The 25,377-nt window shown below is 35.5% G+C and overlaps 1 protein-coding gene and 1 pseudogene across 1 annotated transcript; both read left to right on the top strand.

Annotated features, from left to right (window-relative positions):
* The first annotated feature begins 3,851 nt into the window (after nt 1-3,851).
* On the top strand, nt 3,852-5,471 carry LOC142625080 (uncharacterized; annotated as a pseudogene).
* A 4,931-nt stretch (nt 5,472-10,402) lies between these two features.
* On the top strand, nt 10,403-11,577 carry LOC142623136 (membrane protein PM19L). The gene is made up of 3 exons (XM_075796533.1): nt 10,403-10,619; nt 10,741-10,918; nt 11,066-11,577. The coding sequence occupies exons 1-3, from the start codon at nt 10,490-10,492 to the stop codon at nt 11,304-11,306; spliced, it is 549 nt and encodes a 182-aa protein (XP_075652648.1). The 5' UTR covers nt 10,403-10,489; the 3' UTR covers nt 11,307-11,577.
* The last annotated feature ends 13,800 nt before the right edge of the window (nt 11,578-25,377 follow it).

Here is a 25,377-nt window from a genome sequence, read left to right on the forward strand (position 1 = left end):
TTTATATAATATATTTATAGAGCTTTCACCATTATTTTTTATATATAATTAAACCAATTGAGCATTTTATATTATTACATTGTAGTTACAGAAAGAATTGAAGGAGTTGAAAATATTGTTGAGCAAAACCAAGGGGATGCCTACAGAGAACAAGGTTTATTACTCAATGCCACCATTTTTATTTTCATTTTTATATCCTTCTGTAGAGCTTTCACATAATTTTCTATATATAATTACACCAATTGAGCATTTTCTATAATTACATTGCAGCTGTAGAGAGAACTGAAGAAGTTGAAAATATAAATGATCAAAATCATGGGGATGGCTATAGAGAACAAGGTTCGTCACTCAATGTCACCATTTTCATTTCAATTTACATGTTTATCATTATCAATTTTATTATTTGTTATCAAGTTGCATATTCGAAACATTAGTAATATTTTGCTTATTTCACAACATAATATTTGGTACAATTTTAATATTTTCTTTCACAACTATCATAACACTCTTTACCACTAATTTTTTCCTCAAAATAAAAATTAGGTGTTGACAACACATTTGATTGTACTGCATATGTAATAAATTGTATGCGAGGCAGATACAATTGTGCAAAGGATTTTAAAGAAGGTATAGAGACCATTAGGTACCAACTAACACAACCAAAGACATGTCACTTTTGTAATGCCCGTTTGTTCCATCGAGAGACATCCTCGATGTGTTGCAAGGATGGAAAAATATCCTTCCCTAATATACCAATTTGTCCTGAATTTATGAAACTCATTTGTGAGCAAACACCACGGGGCAGACATTTCAGGCAATATATACAGTTTTACAACAACATGTTTGCATTTACCTCAATGGGTGTGCATGTGGATGAAAGCGTGGCCTCAAATAGTCGAGGAATATATACATTTCGTGCCCAAGGTGCCATCTATCATAGAATTGGTAGTCTTTTACCACATACACCTCTAAGTGTGCGGCATCTACAATTGTATATCTATGACACCGATCTTGAAATACAACGCAGAATGTCTCAATCTGTAGAAGCTCATGAAGATATTGTGCGACTTATTCAAAGGATCTTAGACATGCACAATCCATTTGTGGAGAAATTTCGTCAACTATTTCGAAGTCCAAATTTACATCAGTGTAAACTCCTTATTAAAGAACAACCTTTAAACCAACCTCAATATTGCCTTCCCAATACTTCCCAAGTGGCAGCTATTATTGTAGGAGGAGAAGAAGCTGGTTATTTAAGTGGCAGAGAAATTTTGGTTCAAACTTTTGGTGGTAATTTGATCAATGTTCAAGATACAGCAGGATTTTATGATCCATTGCAGTACCCAATACTTTTTCCATTTGGAACATATGGATGGGACATCAACACACGTGACGCTAATAGAAATAAAGTGTCATGTCGCGATTATTATGCATACATATTTCAGGTAACAGTTTTATTATTTTCAATCTATTACTTCGAAATGCCGCTTACATTATAAAATAACTGAACATACATCTATTTTTACTAATGTCGAAGATTCGCGACGATGCTTTATTAATGATTTGGCTTGGAGGACGCCTTTCCCAACAGTATGTTGTTGATAATTATGTAAAAATTGAAACACACAAGCTTAGGTGGTTTAAGCACAATCAAGATTCTATAAGGGCAGATCTATATCAAGGCCTACAAGATGCTTTCAATGAAGGAGAGAGTGATACCAAGGAAGTCAATACCGTACCGGAGGCTGTACCGGTTTGGTCACCAGTACGATATATTTCGGATACCGGTCAATACCGGTGTACCGTTTCGAGTTTACCGCTATTTTATATATACACACACACACACACACCAAAATATCTAGAATCATGTTTATAAACATATAATATTTCACTTATATTATAGTAAATATAAAAGTTTATTATAAAACATTACCTCAATTCAGAACAAATTATTCATAATTTTAGACTTTAGTATCAAATAAAAGAAAAAAAAACACAATATAAAAAATAGAAAGTTTAGTTGTTCATTGCATACTAAAAAAATAAATAATACTAAGAAGTTAATGTAAATAAGTTACCATTATACCTTTAAAAAAATTCAAAAATTACAACAAAAAAAAAAAAAATCTTTTTTCTGTACCGGCCGGTACGCCCGGTACCGGCCGGTATTACCCGAAATTGGCCGGTACGCGGCCGGTATTTTTTCCGGTACAATATAAAAGTGTACCGGTACTGGTGCACTGGCCGGTACGGTATGTACCGGCCGGTACGGCCGGTACCGGTACGGTATCGGCCACACTGAGTGATACTGGTAATGTAAACTTTACATTTGAAATTTACATTACTTTATTAATAGCGAATTAGTATCAATATTTATTAGTGCCCCAACTTTTTCATCTTATATATAGGAAATGTTGGACATAGAACCATTCTATCTTCATCATTTGTGGGAAGCCCGCGCGATATGATCCAACGATTTCAAGATGCAATGTCATTGGTTCAAAAGTTTGGGAAGCCAGATTTATTCATCACAATGACGTGCAATCCAGGATGGGAAGAAATCCAAAATGAGCTTTTACCTGCACAAACAGCACAAGATCGTTCAGACTTGCTTGCAAGAGTTTTCAAATCAAAATTTGAAGAATTGAAAGATGATCTCGTGGTCAAGGGGGTTCTCGGAAGAGTTATTGTATACGTGCAGGTCTTTGAGTTCCAAAAAAGGGGTTTACCACATGCACACATGCTTATAATTCTCGATGAAGATGATAAATTGCATAATCCAGATGATTATGATCGGGTTGTTAAGGCAGAAATACCGTGTAAGGAGGAACAACCTCAGTTACATAAAGCTGTACGGAAGCATATGATACATGGCCCTTGCGGAGTACAAAATCCAAGATCACCGTGCATGAAAAATGGGCGATGTAAAAAAGGATACCTAAAGCCTTTCTCACCAGAAACATACCAAGGCAATGACTCATATCCTGTTTACAAACGATATGATACTAATAATTCCGTGCCACTGAATGATCATTGCAGGATTATGGTAGACAACACTTGGGTTGTTCCATATAATCCTTGGTTACTGCTGAAATATAATTGTCATATTAATGTTGAAATATGTTGCAGTATCAAGAGTGTAAAGTACTTATATAAATATGTGTATAAAGGCCCAGATTGTGTCTCTATGGAAGTTAGGCCAGACCCAAATTATGATGAGGTCCAACAGTACATTGATGCAAGATGGGTATGTGCTCCAGAGGCATGTTGGAAGATATTTTCTTTTCCTATGTATCGAATGTACCCTGCCATTTTTCGTTTGCAAATTCATCTTCCAGATAGACAACAAGTACGCATTAGATCATATGAACCTATTGCTAATGTTTTGGAGCGAAGTAAAAAGACAATGCTTACTGAATTTTTTTATATGAATATGATTGATCATGATGCACGAAATTATGTATATAGAGAGTTTCCTGAGCATTATTGTTGGGATTATAAAAACAATATATGGACACGAAGAAGATCTCATAAAAAAGTAGTGGGCAGGATATATACTATTTCACCATTTGATAGAGAGAAGTTCAATCTGCGTGTTCTTCTTAATCATGTCAAAGGGCCAACAGGATTTGATGATTTATTGACTGTTAATGGGATAACCTATCCAACTTTTAAGCAAGCAGCTGAACAAAAGGGTTGGTTTACTAGAGAATGATAACAACATACGACAGTGTCTACTTGAGGCAAGAGACATTCAAATGCCGTTAGCTTTAAGAAGATTGTTTGCAACAATATTGGTATTTTGTCTACCAACTGGAGTAAGAGAATTGTGGAATGAGTTTTACCCATATATGGTAGAAGATTATCCATCAACATCTGTTACAACAGAGGTACGTCGTACAAATAAACTTCTCAAGGATTTAGGGGCGTTACTCTTGCAACATGGAAAGCACATTACAGAGTATGATTTGCCGATATCAACTGGAGAATGTGACAATGATTCAGCTGTACCCAGACTCATTCAAGATGAGCTAATTGTTCCTAATGTAGATGAAGAACTCACTTTAATTGAAAAGTTGAATAACGACCAGAGAGTTACATATGAGAAAATCATGACAGTTATTGATTGTAAGGAAAACATGATATTCTTCGTTGATGGGCCAGGGGGAACTGGGAAAACATTTTTGTATTGCATAATATTGGCAACCTTGAGAAAAGCAGGTCACGTTGCAATTGCCACAGCTACATCTGGCATAGCAGCAACATTACTCCCTGGTGGAAGAACAGCGCATTCCAGGTTTAAGATTCCTTTAACTCCCGATGCTTCATCTACTTGCTCAATAAGTAAAAAATCAGACTTAGCTGAACTTATTAGACGTGCCACCATAATTATTTGGGATGAAGCCCCAATGGTAAATCGACGTGCACTCGAATCTTTAGATAGAACATTTAAAGATATTATGGAAGTAAATTTACCTTTTGGTGGGAATGTGCTAATTTTGGGTGGAGATTTTCGTCAAGTACTTCCGGTTGTTCCAAAGGGTACAAAGACAGAAATGATTGATGCATGCATAGTCAAGTCCCCATTATGGAAAGATGTCAAAGTGTTACATTTGAAGCAGAATATGAGATCTATCAACGATGAAGAGTTTGCTGAGTATATACAACGTATTGGTGATGGGAATGAACCATTTATAATGGATGATTTGATTAAACTACCCCTTTCAATGGCAATGCAATGGGAGGGTTAGCATTCTATATACAACTTGATTGATCAAGTTTTTCCAAATTTGCAAGAACATGCCAATGATGCAAGGTATATGGTTGATAGGGCTTTGCTAACACCTATCAATGATGATGTTGAACAGCTTAATGCAAAGATAATTTCTAAGTTCCCAGGAGATGAGTTTACGTTACATTCTTTTGATGAGGTTGAAGGAGATACGCAGCATCTATATCAACAAGAATTCCTAAATTCTATATCTCCAGGGGGTTTACCACCACATATATTAAGGCTAAAAAATGGTGCTCCAATTATGTTGCTACGCAATATAGATCCAAAAGCCGGATTATGTAATGGTACAAGATTGATATGGCATGGATGTTTTAACAACGTAATTGACGCTAAAATTTTGATTGGACAATATGCGGGTACACGTGTTTTCTTGCCAAGAATCCCTTTGAAGACAACAGAAAATGTACACTTGCCATTTGTAATGATCAGACGACAATTTCCTGTACGTTTAAGCTTTGCACTTACAATAAACAAAGCACAAGGTCAGACAATTCCAACCGTTGGAATTTATCTTCCTGGTCATGTTTTTAGTCATGGCCAATTATATGTGGCGTTGTCAAGGGGAGTCTCTCAATCCACCATAAAACTATTGGTGCAAAAAGGAACAATACCTGAGGAGGAAGGTGTTCACACAAGAAATATTGTGTATAAGGATGTTTTGTTCCCTTCCTCATAGGTATTAATTAACAATTGGAAAGAACTGTCTTACATATAAATTTATTTTAATAATTTACAAATTTTAATGGTTATGCGGTCTACGTTTTAATATTTTATTTCTTGATCTTTTTTATGTATACAATTAATTGGTAATAGGAAGGATGCCTAACTCAAATGTGAGGATTGAGTCCACTATGCTAAGTAATGGAGTGCATGTTGTTCCTACTACTCATTGGGAAAATTGGAAGGATGATCAATCATTATTAAACATGGAGGCCATTGATAACAAGGTATATTTCTTTTTAATGAAATCTTTAATCAGCATCCCTTTCAATTGTTTTATCAAAATTAATATTAAAAATGTCATGCTGCGTATGGGTTAAATGATAATTCTTCAAGTCCCAAGCTGAAGTAGACCATTTCACATATATGGAGCTATGCAATATCATCACAAGGGCAGTTCAAATATTTCATTTTACAAGTTTATGCTTGATATTTATTGTGCTTATTATTATTATGTACGTTTTAAAGTCTCTATTAATAACACAAACTAACACATTTTGTATCATAGGTTCATGGCAAATGCTGCTGGAAAGCAATTAGAATGTGAAACAAATAGCATTGCTCTACCAACTTCTCCACCGTAGCCGGCATAATATTAATAAGTTCACATATTCCATGTTTCAGATGTAGTGCATTATTTTACAGTTTTACCTAATGTAAATATTTCAGTTTTCTACATTGATCCATCAACTTCTTCATAATTGCTTTTGTAAAGGTCATCACATGTATTTTATAAGAAATTTTATTGTTACAATTTTATTATGCATTTTCAATATATGCATTATTTATAAGATTTATTCAGAGGATCTTTTTTTCCTCCCCTAAAGGTTAATACTAAACTATTGCATCATCTTCCAATCAATAACATGTTGATTACTGCATAAATAAAATTAGCAAAAATAGATAATAGTTACGAAATACTAGCCTCTGAGCACGCGCTCACGCACGTGCTCACAGGCTCTTTTATTTTTTGGGTAAGGGTTAATGTAGAGCATTTATTATAATTTGGGATTACTAACTTTTTCCAATCACCAAAAAAAACCTAGGGGTGTGATGAAAAATTATTTCATTGCACATAATACTCATTTTTATCATAAGATTGTTTGCAAATTATGTGTGGTGAAATAATTTTTCATCACACCCCTAAGTTTTTTTTGGTGATTGGAAAAAGTAGTAATCCCAAATTATAATAAATGCTCTACATTAACCCTTACCCAAAAAATAGAAGAGCCTCACGCGCGTGCTCAGAGGCTAGTATATATATATTATTATGACCATCTCCTTTCTTGACGCAATGAAAGGGGTTAGCAGTTAGCCTCTTACCATGCCTTTCGCTTTAATTATACTGCCCACTATACAATTATTTTTTTTGTTTTTTTGTTGTTGTTGATCATGATACAGTTTTTTAGAGCTAAAAAGGGTCCAAAGCATGTGGAATTGAACCTTCAAGATAAATTGTAGGGGATCAAGTAAATAATATATCTATATGATAAAGAGAGATGCTACATCCACAACATTTTTATAATATTTTTACAACAAATCACAGGTGGTTAATTGTTATTGGTTCAAATTTGAACTTAACACGAAGATTACTTTTTTGCCCCAACAATAACAACCAGTAACAACCTGTCACTTAAGATTTGTTGTGAAAATGTTGTGGACATATCATTTCTCCTAACTTGCTAAAAAATCTCCACAATATAAGTCAAACATCTATGATACATTTACAAACAATACAAACTACAAATCATATCTCTCCAAATATGCATAAAATTTCAAAGCTCCAAATAAATCAACACAAAGTCGAGGTCTTCATTAGGATACCTCAACAGCAAAGTCTAGGCCTAATGGCACGTTTGGTAAACTGTAATTATAGTCCAATAATTAATTTTATAAAAGTCTAATAATTTTACAAAAGAAGAATAAAAAAAAGCTTATACATGTTATACAAAATAAAGTTAAATCACCTATAAATTATGTGTGCTTTTAGATTAGCTTCTGCTAAAATGTAATTTGCTAAAAGTTGGATAAATTATATTTATTTAAAAAAATTGAGACTTTTAAAAATATGTACATAAGCAAATAAGCTAAAAAATTAATAAAAAAACGAATCCAAAATCATACAATATAGATAGCTTTAAGAGTAAAATATAACCTAAAGTATACTTTTAGCCTTTAATGTTATGGGATGTTTTTATTTTGGCTTTTTAAGCTTCAAAATTTTCATTTTGGCTATTAATGTTTGATTTAGTTTTTTATTTAGCCTTTTATGCATGCTTCAAAATTTTTTTATTTTGACCCTTCATTTTTTTATTTATATAAAATAGAATTTATACTCTAACTTAATCTAAGTATATATGTGTGTGAAGCTCATTCTTGAAGACTTGAATCCCGGTCCTTACCCATAAAAATGAGTTAATTGAAATTAAGTTTGAAATTTTATAATAAAGACTTGATGAACATGTAGTACTGTTGTTGAGTGGGGTATGGATTTGACCAACCCGTGTTGGGTCAAAATTGGGTACAAATCTTAAACTTATCATACTAAAATGTATTGCTATTACTCAATACCCTTTTTTTTTTTTTGGATTTGAACGGGTTAATGGGTTCTAATTAAGTCCATTTTATAGAGGGGAATATATACACACACACACACACAGATTACAGTTGGAAGATAGGATATATACAAGCAAGGCTATATTCACAAGTGAGAGAACTATGTCTTGCACTTGAACTAGGGTTTCTTGAAGCCCTTAGGGTCTTGGTTGATCTCTTATAGGTTCATATAGAGTAACCATTGAGAATCATGCCCTTTCAGATAATATTGATTACGTAATTCATATTTTTATGCCACAGTTTTTTTTATTTATTTTATAAATGCTAACTGTGGAACTCTTTAAATTTTTTGTTGGTCAGCATAACTCGTGGCAATGAGGTAAAACACAACTTACCCTCGTTCTCCTTGTTCATGCCAAATTATTGTAGATTGTAGATATCCCCAACTAGCCTGAACCGTAGGTAGTATTGGGTTGGGCTTGGGCTTGGGCATAGATCTTGAGCTAAGGCCTTTCTAATGCTTTGATAACCAGTCTAATTAATTAGCCAATCATCTAGTTAATTTTGATCACGAAGAGAGGCATACCTAAAAATAAAATTTGGTAATGAATCGTGGCTAAAGTAAGAAACAATAACAAACGTTGGACCAAAGCTAATCTACTTCTTGCGAAAGAAGAGATTACATTTCCGGTTGATAGTTACATTGGACCTTTGGTATCCTTTTTGGACTAGTGATAGAAGAACTAACTCTTTTTTATTCTGAAAGCTCCTTTAAAATATTTGGCTACTCAATGTTTCTTTCACCGGATAATAGATATAAAAGTAAATTTCATTAATATACCTGAGGTTTGATCTAATGTCAATTAGATTAAAAAAAAATTAAAATTGATTAATTTAGTCCATAAATTCAACTTAGTCCATAAATACTGTTAAGTCAATTATTTAGTTATTTTCTCAAATGTCTTAGAGACTTTTATTTTATTTTATAGAATACTAAGTATTTTTAACACACACATGAGAAGAGATGAGAATGTCTTAAAAAAACTTACAGTAGTGTATATCCAAAGGAGCCTAACTCTTGGATACACAGCACAGACTTTAAACTTCTTTAATTCACACTCATTTTCCAATGTGAGATTAACCCACTGTTTTTTCTTTTGAGAATACTAAGTATTTTTAACACACACACACGGAGAGAGGGGAGAAGGTTTTAAACCTCTTTAACTCATACTCATTTTTCAATGTGGGATTAACCCACTATTTTTTCTTTTGAGAATATTAAGTATTTTTAACACACACACACGGAAAGAGGGGAGAAAGTTTTAAAGAAACTTACAGTAGTGTATATCTAAAAGGACTTAACTCTTAGTTGGCTTTAAAGACCAAATTAGTCCGTTTTGAAAAATCTTAAATTTGGTTAATACTATCCCAAACTTTAGAATATATTAATGAAATTTACTCTGCGATATATTAGTGAAATTTGTAAATTTCCAGCTCTCACCATTATAGCCCATTGAACTGCATGGACCATTCTAGAAAGAGAGCTCTAGACAAAATCTTCCAAGTAGGAGCTATTATTGGCTACAGAAAAACCAGTTTAAAACTCAGAATTTCTATATCAAATCTAAAGAGCTATATATATGATCAAAACCATACATTATCACTTTTTCTCATGATTAAAATTTTTTTTTTCTTAAATGAAGAGAAGAGAACCTAAAAATAAATCTATACGCAAAAAGTTTTTCACAATATCTGACATACATTATCAGTTTAACACAAATTTCCCAATTAAAATTTTTTTTTTTAAATGAAGAGAACCAAAAACTAAGTCTATACTTGTAAATCTTTTAACAATATCTTATTCGAAATATCATGCTTGATACGTGACAAAAGTGGTATTATTGACATTATAATTCACTACCATCATAGATCATAAAAGAAATTGTATTTAGATTTTTGGAGAACCAAAATTTTATTTTCCTATTTTTAGGCTGAACAGAACTCATGTGCAGCTTAATTATAATGAAATTCTCATCAAGATACATCAAAAAAATTGAACACCGCTGATTCAGTGGGCCAACAGTGTAAACCGTGTAACTCAGAAGTATGCTATAGATATCTCTGGATAATGCACCGCTGGATTAAACTTTTGACAAAGAAGTGTTTGCAAGAGATCTTTTGCCATGGATAAGATCCAACTTGACAAGTGTCCCAACACCTGTAACCAAAAGTACACATGCAAAACCTGATTGGCTTACACGTATTCTGGACTTATAACCTTTGCTCTTCTATATATATAGCCTATATATTCACTTGGAAGCAGGAAAATCTCAAGTGTGTTATTTCTTTGAAGCTAGAAGCGGTTTGTTTGGTCTTTTCTGGGTTTGTTTTTGAAAGAGAAATTAAGCTAAGAAAGATATGGCTCAAACGGTGGGAAGGAACATAGCAGCTCCTTTGTTGTTTTTAAACTTGATCATGTACCTTATTGTGTTGGGTTTTGCTAGTTGGTGTCTTGACAGGCACATCAACGGCCAAACCAAGCATCCTAGTAAGTTCATGCTCTTTCTCACTTTCTCTTACACACAATTTTGGATGCTCCTTACTCCCTTTGACTAACTTCTTTTGTGCTAATAAATAATAAATATTTTCTTGGGAAAAAAACTGTACAGGTTTTGGAGGTAATGGTGCAACAATGTTCTTCTTGACTTTCGCTATGTTGGCTGCTGTTCTTGGCGTGGTATCTAAGTTCCTGGGTGGAAACCATATCAGAGCTTGGAGGAATGACAGTCTAGCTGCAGCAGCATCATCATCAGTAGTGGCATGGGCCCTGACTGCACTAGCAGCTGGGTAATTTAATTTAATTTAATTTCTACATATATACTAGCTTGTATTCTTCAACAGTTCTTCTAGGCACACACATTATATATATGACACACATTTTGATTCTTCAATTGTGGTACGTACACAGTGTCACATTGTTTTGACATTTTGCAGCTTGGCTTGCAAGGAGATAGACATAGGAGGGTACAGAGGGTGGAGACTGAAGATGGTAGAGGCATTCATAATCATTCTAGCATGCACCGAACTGGTTTATGTTTTGTTCCTTCATGCTGGGATCTTCAGTAGCAAGTATGGCACTGGTTACAGAGACACGGATTATGCCATGGGGGCAACGACTGGTGCTGATCCCATTCATAAGGGTGGTGCTCCTGTTGCTGGGTCCAGGGTGGTTTAATAAATCAAAATGTAACACTTCATGGTTTCTTTAAATTGCTGTTTTAATTTGGGTTTCTTTTTCCTTTTTTTGGGGCTGGGGGATCTGTTTGTGGTTCTGTAATGTGAAGGTAATAACCTTTATGTTCTCTCTTGTGTGAGTTTCCAGCATCATGTACAGTTTGTAATGACTTTGGCCTATCTAACGTAAGCATTTTCCGTCGTTATGATAGGCATATTTCATCAGTGTTTGTAATCAGCTTGGTTTTCCTGATATCTGGTTGTACTTGACTTATTTATCAAAAATAAAAACTCTTTGATACTGGTTGTACTTGACAAATCTCTTTACAACTTTTTTTTTATTTTTTTTTATTTTTTTTATTTTTATTTTTATAAAGAAAATAGCACTCTCCCCTAATCAAAATTTAACTATTTTAAGTTTTTTTTTTTTTTTTTAAATTCCTTTACCAAATTTTAACTCTAATTAGTAAAAACAGAACTAATAAATTTAGAATAATGATTTAAAGTTTACAATATTTTAAAAAGTTCACACTAAATATTTTAAAATACATTTTAATTAAATTAATAGTTTATACACTTTAATTAAAAATTAAAATTTTCAATCAATCCATTTTGAAATGAGGGATAATTTTTGAAACCTAGTTACCCTCAAGCAAAATAGCAGGTTAGTATATACATAATATTTTAACAGATTTTAACATAGCTAGCTTAATTGGTTAAACGAATGTTAAGGCAAGTTTGGAATAGAGCGTCAATTTCGGATAGGGAGTGTAATTATTTATTTATTTTTGTATATTATTTTCATTAATGACCCATCCTAAAATTGCTACAATCCTAGTATCATACACGTTTATTTTTATATATATTATTTATACTAGTTGCTAACCCGTGCGATGCACGGGAAAGTTCTTAGAAATGCTAAATATTTTTTTTAATGAAATTAAATGCATATTTTGTTGGATTGAGAGAAATTTAACTTAATGGACCTTTTCGCTTTGAATTTTAAGGAATAACTCACACAAAAAGGAAACTACAAATTTCATTAGGATTTGAGTTGATCAACCAAGGTAGGTGTGTGTGTGTGTGTGTGTGTGTGTGTAAATGGACCTTTTCACTTTGGATTTTAAGGAATAACTCACACAAAAAGGAATATACAAATTTCATTAAGATTTGAGCTGGTCAACCAAGGTAGGTGTGTGTGTGTGTATTGACCTTGTCACGTATTTCTTAATTTGCCAACAAAGCAAATTATTGCTCATTTGAAGCAATTCTAAGAGAAATACATGACTTAATTACACATTGAACAGTAAGATGCAGCTTAGTGACCATGGGCCATCATCAAATAGTTTATGCCAGTTCATTTATTCTATTATTCCAATACATGTACAACAGTTACTCTTGTAGGCGTTTTGTCAAATACCTAACAGATATAGCTAAGAAACAGAACTTGATTGATGTACAGGTGCTGAAATAGAGGAACTTGAAAAAAAAAAGAATAATGTAATCTAGAAATTAAAAACTTATTGACATATTAGGATGAAAGATAAAAAATAAAAAAAAAAATAAAAAAAAGCAAAGAACGAAAAAAATTATGTAATTTAATTCAAAGTAAAATTGAATCGATCATTCCCCTAAATATGTCATGCAAACCTAATCCCTAAATCTAATATACGCTTAAGCCAAAAAAATCCAATTTATATTCAATACATACAACAAAAGAATTAGGCATGAGGATATAACCTTATTGCAACTGATGAACACCACTGCTAGTCTAGCAAATCCATCTCAAAGAGATACTTAATGGTCATCGCAATCTTCTTCCACACACTCATAAGAGGAAAATGTATAACAGAAGCTGCATAATGGTAAAATACAGTGTTTTTCTTTTTAGAGAAACACGTTGATAAAATTTGGTTAAAATCAAATAAATAAATTGTGTAGCCATAGAACGATAGAATTAGACGTGTCCCTACTTCCCAGGCCACGCATGAGCCGCCTTCATCTAAGATGTTTTGGAATATAGTAGAACCTTGATAAATTTTGAAGAGAAAGAAGTTGTAAAGATAACATTGTGTTGCAGCAAAAGAAGATATATAAATTGGTATGGGCAGAAAATACCATACCAGTAGCAGATCATAGACTTTATGCACAAAGCATGGACAGAAACTGCAGATAAATTTTTATGAGAGAAATATGTGTTCTTATCACCAATTGAATAAAAAGACTGCCTTGTCATCCAAGAATGTTATTTGTTCAAGGATTACAGCTCTGCAAACTTTTTTTCATTGTTCAATAGGTTGATTTATAAGTTTTCTGGGTCTCATTGGAGATAGAGATATATAGAGATTGGAGTGAGAGAGAAGGAAGTAGTTGAAAGTTTCACTGTGTGTTTTTTTAGGTTTGTCAAAAACTTGGAGTCGAATTGAAGATGGGCAAAGAATCGGGTTTGAGGGAGGAGAAATTTTTTTTTTTTTGTATTATTGGGTTTTAGAGAAAAAAAAAATCAGATTTTTTTTTAAATGATGTTGATGTGGAAAATTGTGGTGCCAGCAGAGGTTCGGTTATATATATATATATATATATAGATTAATGACCCATCCTAAAATTGCTACAATCCTAGTATCATACATGATTGAGTACCTCATCATTGCTTTTCTACAAGGACAAAGTTTAGCTATAAAATTGGTTATAACCTTAGACTACAAACTCACTCAATAAATAAATATTACTGCATATTTTGAAAATCTAACCATTGAATTGCATGTTTTTTACCCTCTTAATACATATGTCAAATTTTATGTCAATCGGATATTATTTACTATATAATCTATAAACTTATATTTTATACATAATTTTAAATTACAAAAACTTACAATTTAAAAATATATTGATGACATAGCTATTGATCTTTGATTTTCTTGAAATTTTGTAAACATGGAAGATATAAGAAGAAGATGTAATCCAATGGTAGATTTGTCAAAATTTAATTCCAATAAAAAGATATTGAGTGAGTTTGTGGCCTAAAGGTACAACCGATTTTGTAACTAAATTTTGTCATTTCTAGAATCCTACTAATTTTAGGACATGTTATTAATTAATAAATAAATAAAAATTGTAGCAGTCAAGCTCAATGTTGATGTACGTGTTGTCGCAAATACCTTCACTCCTATGATCACTATATTCCAAAATTGAGGGTTCTCTACAAGCCGAAGTTGAAGCCTTCCACTGGGCCTTACAAAACGAAAAACACCAGAAGGTTATCGTAGATAGAGATTCCAAATTATATGTTGATATTTTAAATTTAGTTTTAATATTTGTTGAAGTGGTCTATATAATGTTATATAGCAGAGGTCTTATCCAATGTGTACTTAGCTGGGTTAAGAGAGATGCTAATTGTGTTGCTGGGTTAAGAGGGACGCTAATTGTGTTGCTAAATTTGTTTGTTGTTGTTCATTGGTTTTTTAGATCCTGTAACAAGCACTCTTCTTGTTTCTTGAGCAATTGATGGGGGATATTTTATTATTAAAAAAAGAATAAAAAATAAAAGCCGAAAGTTATGTATACGTGTCAATACCAGTTGAAATATGTGATAGTCCCTCATCCTCACGTCCATAATCCCCGACTAAACAAGGATCATTTTATGCACGGACTACATAGTACACCGTACACGTAATAAGTTACAGCAATGGACGACAATGATACTCAAAGAATCTTATTGTAAGGAACTCACAGCACAGGGTTAGTAAATCCGAAAGCAACACAACACCACCAGTAAATGGGCCACCACAAACGGCAAATGTCTAGAAAAGCCTACTACATATATGGTTGCTAACGATAGATTTTTTTTATCGGTTACAAAGTGAAATAAGTGAGACTGTGTACCTAATGTAAGCTAGATGAAAGTTAAAACATCTTTTTTCTTTCACTCATTCTTGTCTTCTTCTTCTTTTTATTTTATTTATTTTTTTTTTAACTCTGTCTATTTAAATTAAAACCTTTTTTTTTTTTTTTAAATTTCTGTCTCGTCTTTTTTTAGTGTACCCTGGCTGTGGAAAGGCCATTTTCAAGCATGCATACAGTTGCCAGCTCCTTGTGCGCCATATATGATGAAATCATTTTCCTGTCTCCGGCTAGAGCATAGTTTCCACAATTTTCAAGCATATATGCATTAACTTTTTTTTTTTTTTTATATAAATTTCTTGATTCGAGGACTTGGTGTTGCCACTTGCCAATGCCAACAGTCAACTTGTTGTGGCTCCACATATATATATATATATATATATATATATATATATATATGGAATGCCGAATATTGCTATGGTTGGCACAAGGTTGATTGTGGTTGAGAGATTACTTAAAAGAATATTACTAATGTATGTCCTAAGGGTATACAATAATATATCATTTTAAGAAAAAGTTTTATCAGAAATTGAAAAAGTTGTAAAACTTTTTTAATTCTCAATAAAACTCTTTCCAAAAATAGATGGCTTAGGACACACATTAACTGGACTCTATTTCAAAATTGACACTAAAGTCTATCATGAAGTTAAATAACGTCAAGAATACTAATACACCACACCCAGCTTAATACAAAGCACGCAACCCCTCATAGAGATATACAATGGTATCTTAGGAGGATAGGTAAAGATTCCAACTAACTCGGACTAAATTAATGCGTCCTAGACTAACAAGAAAATTAAGAATGCATTCTCTCTATATGCGGTAATATTATTTGTTAACGTATAGTATTGTGGGCTTGGCCCAACTAGGTTATTTACTTGTATAACACACATTGTACTACTTGTACTGCACTCATATTTCCTTGTACTGCACTCATATGCCTCCTATATAATGACACTCATGTATATTATTTCAGTGAGAAATACAATATTATTGAATTCAATATTTCTAACATGGTATCAGAGCCACTGCTCTGACCTTTTTTTAGCAGTCTTGTCTTTATTGGTGTAACTCCATTCTTAATATTGCTTCCGCTGTCACAACAACTGCCACAGCCTTTCGCCGTTGAACCTTCGAGTCTTCCAGACATCGTCCTCAAGTTCCGGACCTATAGCAGTCGCCGTTGAGGAGTTCGAACACTGCAAAGACCACTGTCTTTTCCGGCACCGCCGTGAATATTGCTCCGATAAATTTTCCAAAGGTACCACGAAGATCGTCTTGCTCCGATCTACTTGTTCGTGAAAACCTCACAATAATCGAAGCCTCCACGCGCCCTCACGCGCTGCCCAAAGTTTCTGCACTAAAGATCACGCACCCACGCGCCGCCACGCGCTGCCACGCGCCAGACCTGCTCCTGCTGACGTCAGCCCTAGGTGACATCATCACTGCCACGTCATCGCTGACGTCATCCTCCAGCGCGCTGCTGACGTCATCCGCCACGTCACCGTTGACTGACCGCTGACCGTTTACTTTTTTCCATAGTTGACTTTTTCAGTCCAGGTTCTCCTTACTCAGTTTTTCGCGTAAATTTCATTTTTGTAGTCTGTTTTTGCATATTATGTCTCTAAATGGATAAAAATGATGTTTTTCTTCCTCGCCCCATCAATACTGTATTGGAGGGGACTAGGAATTACTTATCTTGGTCTCAAGCTATGCACAGTTTTCTTAAGGGTCGCATGCTCTGGCATTATTGTACTGGTGCAATCACTAATCCTGTGAAGGGGGCAAGTGAAGAAGATACTGCCTTCCTCAGTCGCATGATTGAATGGGATAGTCACAATCACATGATCCTCACATAGATTCGAAACACTTCCATTCCCTCCATCTCCAATTTGTTGGGCAGTTTTGATGATGCGAAATCAGTATGGGATATGTTGGCCAAAAGATACTCTACTACTCACATATCCATGAAATATCAGTTAGTGGTTGAATTGCATCAACTCAGGCAAGAACCGGGGCAGTCCATCAATGACTACTATGATCAGCTTTGCTTCATTTGGGACCAAATTGACATTTCCGATCCAACTTGGGCATGCTCAAAAGATGCTCAACAATATGCTGCTATTAGAGATGAATTTCGTCTCTATGAGTTCCTAATGTCACTCCACAAGGACTATGAGCCCATTCGAGGTTAGCTTCTTAATCGTTGTCCTCCTCCCTCTCTTGATACTGATGTGAACGAGTTAGTAAGAGAAGAAGCTCACCTTGCAACTCTTCGAGCCCAGGATAAGTTTAATGTTTTGGCCCTTACTCCTTCTGCTCCACCCATAGAGCAACCTCAACATTCAGGTGATCCTTCTGGCTCCAGCAATCGTCGCAGACAGACCAATAAAAAGTTCTACAACTATTGCAAGCACCCTGGCCACACTATTGAGACCTGTTACCATCGCAACAAATCTACTGCTGCAGTTGCTAACACTGAGTCTACTCCGCCAATGCCTCCCATTTCAGCTGAGTCCCAGTCTTCTGGATCCACTATCAACCTCTCACCCAATGAACTATAGGAGATCATAGCTCAAGCTGTTCGTATGGCAGGAATGCATCTCTTTCCACTGCTCTCTCAGTTTTACCCAGTAAGTCTCAAACTTGGCTTTTTGATTCTGCCTGTTGCAATCACATAACACCTCACTCGTCCTTATTCTCCAAACTTGACCCTGCTCCACATCCCCTAAATATTCACATAGCTGATGGTTCCACCATGCATGGGAATAGTCTAGGTTTTGTTTCAACCTCCAACCTCTCTGTTCCTGGGGTCTACCATGTTCCTGACCTATCCTATAATTTGTATTCTGTGGGACAATTAGCAGAACTAGGTTATCACCTTATTTTTTACTATTCTGGGTGTATTGTGCAAGATCCGAGGACGGGGCAAGAGCTTGGGACCGGCCCTAGAGTTGGGCGTATGTTTCTAGTGGACAATCTTCATCTTCCACCTATTGCTCCGGTGTTTGTTGCTGCTGCTACCGCTACGGTGTCTTCCTTACCCTCTCTCTCACTTTGGCACTCTCGTCTTGGTCATGCACCATCTTCTCGGGTATAACAGTTAGCTTCTAAGGGTCTGTTAAGTTCTGTGTCCAAAGACAATTTTGATTGTACTTCATGCCAGTTAGGAAAACAGCCAGCTTTACCTTTTAATAATAGTGACTCTATTTCTAATAGTATTTTTGAGTTAATTCATTCTGATGTTTGGGGACCTTCTCCTGTTGCTAGTATCGGTGGATCTCGATATTTTATTGTTTTTATTGATGATTATTCTCATTACAGTTGGATATTTCCTATGAAATCTCGTTCTGAAATTTTGCCAATATACAGTAACTTTGCAAAAATGGTTGAAACCCAATTCTCCAAAAGAATCAAAATTTTTCGTTCTAATAATGTCTTGAATACACTTAATATGCTTTTCAAGCTCTGTTACACTCTTATGGCACTGTACATCATCTAACTTGTCCAGGTACCTCTCAGCAAAATGGTCGAGCCGAACGAAAACTTCGTCATATTCTTGACACTGTTCGTACTCTTCTTCTTTCTGCCAAGGTTCCTCCCCCATTCTGGGGTTAAGCTGCTCTTCATGTTGTTCACACCATCAACCGCATTCCAAGCACTGTTATCCATAATCAAACTCCGTATGAGCGCCTCTTTGGGTCACCCCCTGACTATCATCACCTTCGCTCCTTTGGATCTGTTTGTTTCGTTCTTCTTCAGCCTTATGAGCACAACAAACTTGAGCCTCGATCTAGACTTTGTTGTTTCCTTGGTTATGGCGAAACACAAAAGGGGTATCGGTGTTATGATCCTGTCTCTCATCGTCTTTATGTTTCTCGTAATGTTGTCTTCTGGGAACACCGCTTGTTTGTTGAACTCTCTCATTTTCGTTCTTCCCTCACTACCTCATCTGTACTTGAAGTCTTTCCAGAGGAGTCTCATGTTCCTTCTCCAAATCCTCTTGATCCTTCTTTGGACTTCTCTATTCAAACACCAGATCCTTTTGATGTCTATTCTGGACAGGTTGAAGATGAACAGATTGATGACGAGTTACCCCAACTTGAGCCTGGGTCCCCCGCTCCTGCTCCGCCTGAAGATCCTCCACAAGACCTTCCACCTCCACAAGACATTCCACCTCGTCACTCAACCCAAGTAAGATCCATTCCTACACATTTACTTGATTATCATTGTTACACTGCACTTGCTACACTCCACGAGCCTCAAACCTATCGTGAGGCCTCCATTGACCCTTTATGGCAGATTGCAATGAAAGAGGAACTTGATGCATTAACCAAAAACCATACTTGGGACTTCGTTACTCTTCTTCCTGGACAGTCTGTGGTTGGTTGCAAGTGGATCTACAAGATTAAGACTCGCTCAGATGGGTTCATTGAGCGCTATAAGGCTCGTCTTGTTGCAAAAGGTTTTACACAGAAGTATGGGATTGATTATGAAGAGACCTTTGCTCCAGTTGCTCGCATCTCATCTGTTCGTGCCCTCCTAGCCGTTGCTGTTGCTAGAAAATGGGACCTTTTTCAGATGGATGTTAAAAATGCATTCCTTAATGGGGACTTGAGTGAAGAAGTTTACATGCAACCTCCTCCAGGTCTCTCCATTGACTCCAACAAGGTTTGTCGCCTTCGACGAGCATTGTATGGTCTTAAACAAGCTCCTCGAGCCTGGTTTGCAAAATTTAGCTCTACCATCTTTCGCTTGGGTTACACTGCCAGTCCTTATGATGCTGCCTTATTTCTTCGTCGTACTGATAAAGGCACCATTCTACTTCTCCTCTATGTGGATGATATGATCATAATTGGTGATGACCTTAGTGGCATACAAGAACTCAAGGATTTTCTCAGTCAGCAGTTTGAGATGAAAGATCTTGGACACCTTAGCTATTTCTTGGGTCTTGAAATCACTCGTTCCTTAGATGGTCTTTATATTACTCAAGCCAAGTATGCCTCTGACCTTTTGTCTCGTGCTGGACTCACTGACAGCAAGACTGTTGACACCCCAGTTGAGCTTAATGCGCATCTGACTCCCTTGGGGGGAAACCACTGTCTAATCCTTCTCTTTACAGACGATTGGTTGGCAGCCTAGTCTATCTCACAGTTACTCGCCCAGACATTTCCTATGTTGTTCATCAGGTCAGCCAGTATTTGTCTGCTCCACGGTCGACTCACTTTGCTGCTGTTCTGCGAATTCTTCGATACTTGAAGGGCACTCTCTTCCATGGCCTTTTCTACTCAGCTCAGTCTTCTCTTGTACTTCGTGCATTCTCTGATGCTGATTGGGCAGGAGATCCCACTGATCGTAGGTCCACCACTGGCTCTCCTTGGCTCTTCCTTGATTTCTTGGCGAAGTAAGAAACAAACCTTTGTGGCCCGCTCCAATATTGAAGCAGAATATCGTGCTCTTGCTAATACCACATCTGAGCTCCTTTGGTTACGATGGCTTCTTACAGACTTAGGTGTGTCTACATCTTCTGCTACTCCTCTTTATTGTGATAATCAGAGTGCCATTCACATTGCTCACAATGATGTCTTCCATGAACGGACTAAACATATCGAGATTAATTGTCATTTTATCCGTTATCATCTTGTCCATGGTGCTCTCAAGCTCTTCTCCGTCTCCTCCAAAGATCAACTTGCAGACATCTTCACCAAGTCCCATCCTAAGGGACGCCTTCGTGATTTAGTTAACAACCTTAAGTTGGTCTCACATCCACCTTGAGTTTGAGGGGGGCTGTTAACGTATAGTATTGTGGGCTTGGCCCAACTAGGTTACTTACTTGTATAGCACACATTGTACTACTTGTACTGCACTCATATTTCCTTGTATTGCACTCATATGCCTCCTATATAAAGGCACTCATGTATATTATTTCAGTGAGAAATACAATATTATTGAATTCAGTATTTCTAACATTATTAAAACCAGGTTTGTCCATTGATCACAATTGCAACATCAATGACAAAACAGTCAGCTAGTACTATTTAGAAGGAATTTAATTGCTTGGCTAAGCATTGGAAAACCAGGGGGAAAAATATTTTCCTATATTAACGTTATAACCCCACCTCTCTGCTAAGCTAGGAACTCAAAAAAAATTGATACAGGCTTGACTGCAGAAACGGGGCAACATGGCATAAGTACATGAAATTAATACAGCATGATGAAGAACTTCAACTAAGCTCCACATACCAAATGAGCAAACGGATAAAAAGCTCCAGATAGCAAAAAGGGATGAAAACACTTTATCAAACTTTCAAGAAATACTAGCATACATTTGACACCAAATAAATGAGTACACCTGATTAAACTATTAATTATAAGGTGCACTAAAATGAACCAATATTAACAAGATATGGTGATCACTATCTACAATTGGATCTTACAAGATTATAAAAAATAAAATAAAAAACAATTGGCCGGATCTTACAAATGCCCACTAAGAGCATCCACACTAGTTCATGTAAAAGCTCCTAAAATATAAATAACTACCAATTTTACACATTTTGAGCAAAAAAACACCCACATCAGTGAGTGTAAAAATGTCTAAAATTGTGCAAATTCATCCACGAGCTACAGTAACCGTGTATATTTACACGGTTACTATAGCTCGTTTATCCCATTATTTTATAATTTTCCGTTCGCTCCTTTTTTTCTCTCTCCTTTCCGTGCTCAACAAACCCAGTTAAAACTCAACTCCTCATCTTCTTCTTTTTCCTCAGATGCACACAAACACACCCACACACAAACACATCCACACAGAAAATCAACACAGAGATACACTTGCTAAAAAAAAAAAAAAACAGAGATACACAAACACAGATCGGTGATTGATCGGAACGATCGGTGCTTGACTGGATCGGAGCTCGTGTGTCTGGCTTGTGGATCGGAGCTCGCGGATCGTGGATCGGAGCTCGCAGATCGTGGATCGGAGCTCAGATCGTGGATCGGAGCTCAGATCGAAGCTCGGAGCTCGTGGATCGGAGAGGGAGAGTTGATCTGAGCTTGTGGATTGGAGAGGGAGAGTTGATCTGAGATGGTGAATCGGAGAGGGAGAGTTGATCGAGAGGGAGAGATGGGTGTAGAGAGAGAGAGAGCAACAAATCATAAATGAGAAATGGGTAGAGAGAGAGAGAGCGCGCGTATTATATGCGGGTAGTTGAGGGAAATAATAAAAAATGTGAGGAAATTGATTATTTAATTAAAAGATGTGGTAGAATAGATGAACTGATGTGGATGTTTTGTAAAAATAGATGTGTAAAATAGAAAAAATAGGTTTTTAGTGTAAAAATGGATGTGTAAAATCAGTGGCGGAGCTAGGATTTTAGTCTAGAGGGGGCAAAATTAAAAGATGATATTAAAAGTGAAATTTATCTAAAAAACATTAATCAACAATAATAACAAAATAAATAAACAATTGTAAGCAAATATGAATATATTTCATATTATTAAAATAAATAAACAAAAACAACCAATTCATAACTGCTAAAAAATTTACAAACTGATGGAGTAAAAATATGATTAGTGTTACTTAAAAAATATAATGAATAAATGTTTGAAATTATTTTTTGTGATTGGTGACATGCCAATTTGTAAGACATAAGTAGTAAAATTTGTAATATTTTTAGCATCATTCAAAGATAAAATGCTGTGAAAAGTATCATAAATAGTAAAAATTTTGTAAATAATAATATAAAAAAAATAGTGAAATAGGTGATTTGGTCATTTTCAAGTTTCAACAAGTAGAAGTCTTTTTTTTTTCTTTTCTTTTTTTTCCTCCATGTGATTACTAATACAAAAAAAAAAAAAAAAAAAAAAAATAGGAGTCAGGGGGGCAGGGTGCCCCTTCGCCCCCCCTCTGGCTCCGCCAGTGTGTAAAATGAATGAACTGATGTGGATGCTCTAAAATACACCCCAACTAATCCATGTTTTTATTAAATACATAAAACAATGACTGCTAGCCCACAACATAAAAAATGTTAACACAGTAAAGTTACTAGTAGTAGTAGATGTTTTTCAATGACTACTTTCTTAACACGTTAGAAATACTATAGTAATGAAATGCATTGTTGAGATATATTATGATTGGGATTTCTTCCATATTGGAGATACTCATCAAACAAATCCGGTGTACTGTATAGCATTAAACTCTAAGTGCATCATTAATCATACGCACACCCATGAATTTTGAACTCGAAATCTCACCTTCCACTTTACATGGAGGTGCCATTTGTACTCAACCCTTTTGCTCGTCTCTTAATGATTCTGAGACAAGAAACTGGCAACAATAATAGTCTATTATGATAATGTGCAAAATTTCTCATGCACTGCGATGAAGTGAATAATAAACAAGGACCTAGACTATTCGTTCAATGAAATCTCTCAGAAAAAAACCACATGCTTGACGAAAAACAAGCTCATGATAACATTAGGGCTTGAAAACCTAAGAAGTACGGGTGCGTTTTAGGACTTGAGTGCGGGTGCGAGACTTGGCAATTTTTGAAAAAATAAGGTGCGGGTGCGACGGGGTGCGGCAATTAAAAAATTCTTAAAAAATTTTTATTTTTATTTTCTATATATTTTTACCATTAAAATATTCGTAAAAAGCACATTATTATGGCCTAGGTTCACAAACAAAGAAAGAAGAAGGCAAGAAACACAAAACAAAACACAAAAGAAGCAACAAATATTTAAATAAATTTGAGGAATGACCCAATTCTAGCCGAATCAGCTCGTTTCGGCGCGAATTATAAAAAATAAATAAATAAATAAACGTGGCACCAACACGCGAGCAGCAGTGTCGGTGGCAACACCCCGTGTCGGGGCCACGTCGGACTCTAGTGCGGCACCCTCCCAGCCGCGTTGATGCTTCCTATTTGAAAACTACCAACAAGCCAACTGAAATGCATTGATGATTATTCATGATACTAGTAGCAGAGATGACGTCCTAGTACAAATAATTAGCCAATTGAAACTAAAAAGAAAATTGTTTCTCAAAAGAGAAACTAAAAGAAAATTAACTTTCAACTTCTAGTAGGAAAATCTGTTTATCGTGTGCTTGGAATGGGATTACAGTCAATAAAATTCAGATATAAGATTTAGAGTTGTAGTAGAGAAAAGGGTAAGGGGCTTAAATTGACTAAAATTTGATATGGTTAGATTACAGCAACCTCACTTGAGTTTTTACAAAATGAGATACTTTTCCACCGTATTTCATGAAATGACACTCCCCTTGAAGTTATTATAAATGTAAAAAAGTTAAGTTTTACTAACATAATATTCCATTTAATTTCTTTTAATGACATAAGGAAGGTGTGTCTTAGTTTTTAACCAAACCCCTACATGTGACACCTAGTAAACCTCATGAAAAATTCATAATAATTTAAATATAACTCAAGAGGATGTGTCTCATTCATAAGGTCCATAGGGGTGTCCACAGATCAGTTTAGTTCGGGTTTAGGCTCAATTTGGACTCGACTTGATTCCATTGTGTGGCAAAAAACAACACCCTTCATTGACCGAAGAGAAGAGAAGAGAGGATTAGATCGAGTTGGTTGTTGGGTACGATCGATTGAGTTTCAGTAGAAATCAATTTGAAACAGAGACAAAGGAGATGATGGAAAACTCGTCAAAGATTGCAAGATCTTCATCGAATAGGGGTCGAGATCGTGATGGAGATGGTAGATCTAGGCGAAGGGCTAAACAAAGATGGCAAATTTGAACAAAAATATGAATGGCAAAGGGGGATGACGGTCGGGTCAATTCAAATGAGTTTTGGAGAGGTAGAACCGCCATTGGACCGAGAGTCGGCGGGTTTTGGAGGGGAGCACCCGCCATCCGTCACCAAGGCGTCGAATTGGCCGGTAGTCAACTCGAGTCTAGTCTGTGTTGGGTGGGTTGAGTGGAAGGTTCCGATGAACAGCCCTACTTAAGGGAAAGGAGTGTCATTTCATTTGTAATTTGAGTAAGAATAATATATATATTCTGTTACTAAATCATAGTTTGAGAGGGCATGGATTTAAGTGTTACATTTATATAAACCTTCAAGAGAGTATTATTTATAGACACTTTGAAAAGGGATCATTTCGATGAACTTAGTGTAATTATGGGAGTATTATTTA

The sequence above is a fragment of the Castanea sativa genome, chromosome 2 (assembly GCF_040712315.1).
Source record: "Castanea sativa cultivar Marrone di Chiusa Pesio chromosome 2, ASM4071231v1".
Lineage (NCBI taxonomy): Eukaryota > Viridiplantae > Streptophyta > Magnoliopsida > Fagales > Fagaceae > Castanea > Castanea sativa.

What these genes read in the sequence shown, in the direction of transcription:
- LOC142623136 (XM_075796533.1), top strand. Translation starts at nt 10,490, where the DNA reads ATGGCTCAAACGGTGGGAAGGAACATAGCAGCTCCTTTGTTGTTTTTA. An exon ending in CGGCCAAACCAAGCATCCTA is followed by an intron (nt 10,620 to 10,740) that starts GTAAGTTCATGC and finishes AAAACTGTACAG; the next exon opens with GTTTTGGAGGTAATGGTGCA. An exon ending in CTGACTGCACTAGCAGCTGG is followed by an intron (nt 10,919 to 11,065) that starts GTAATTTAATTT and finishes GACATTTTGCAG; the next exon opens with CTTGGCTTGCAAGGAGATAG.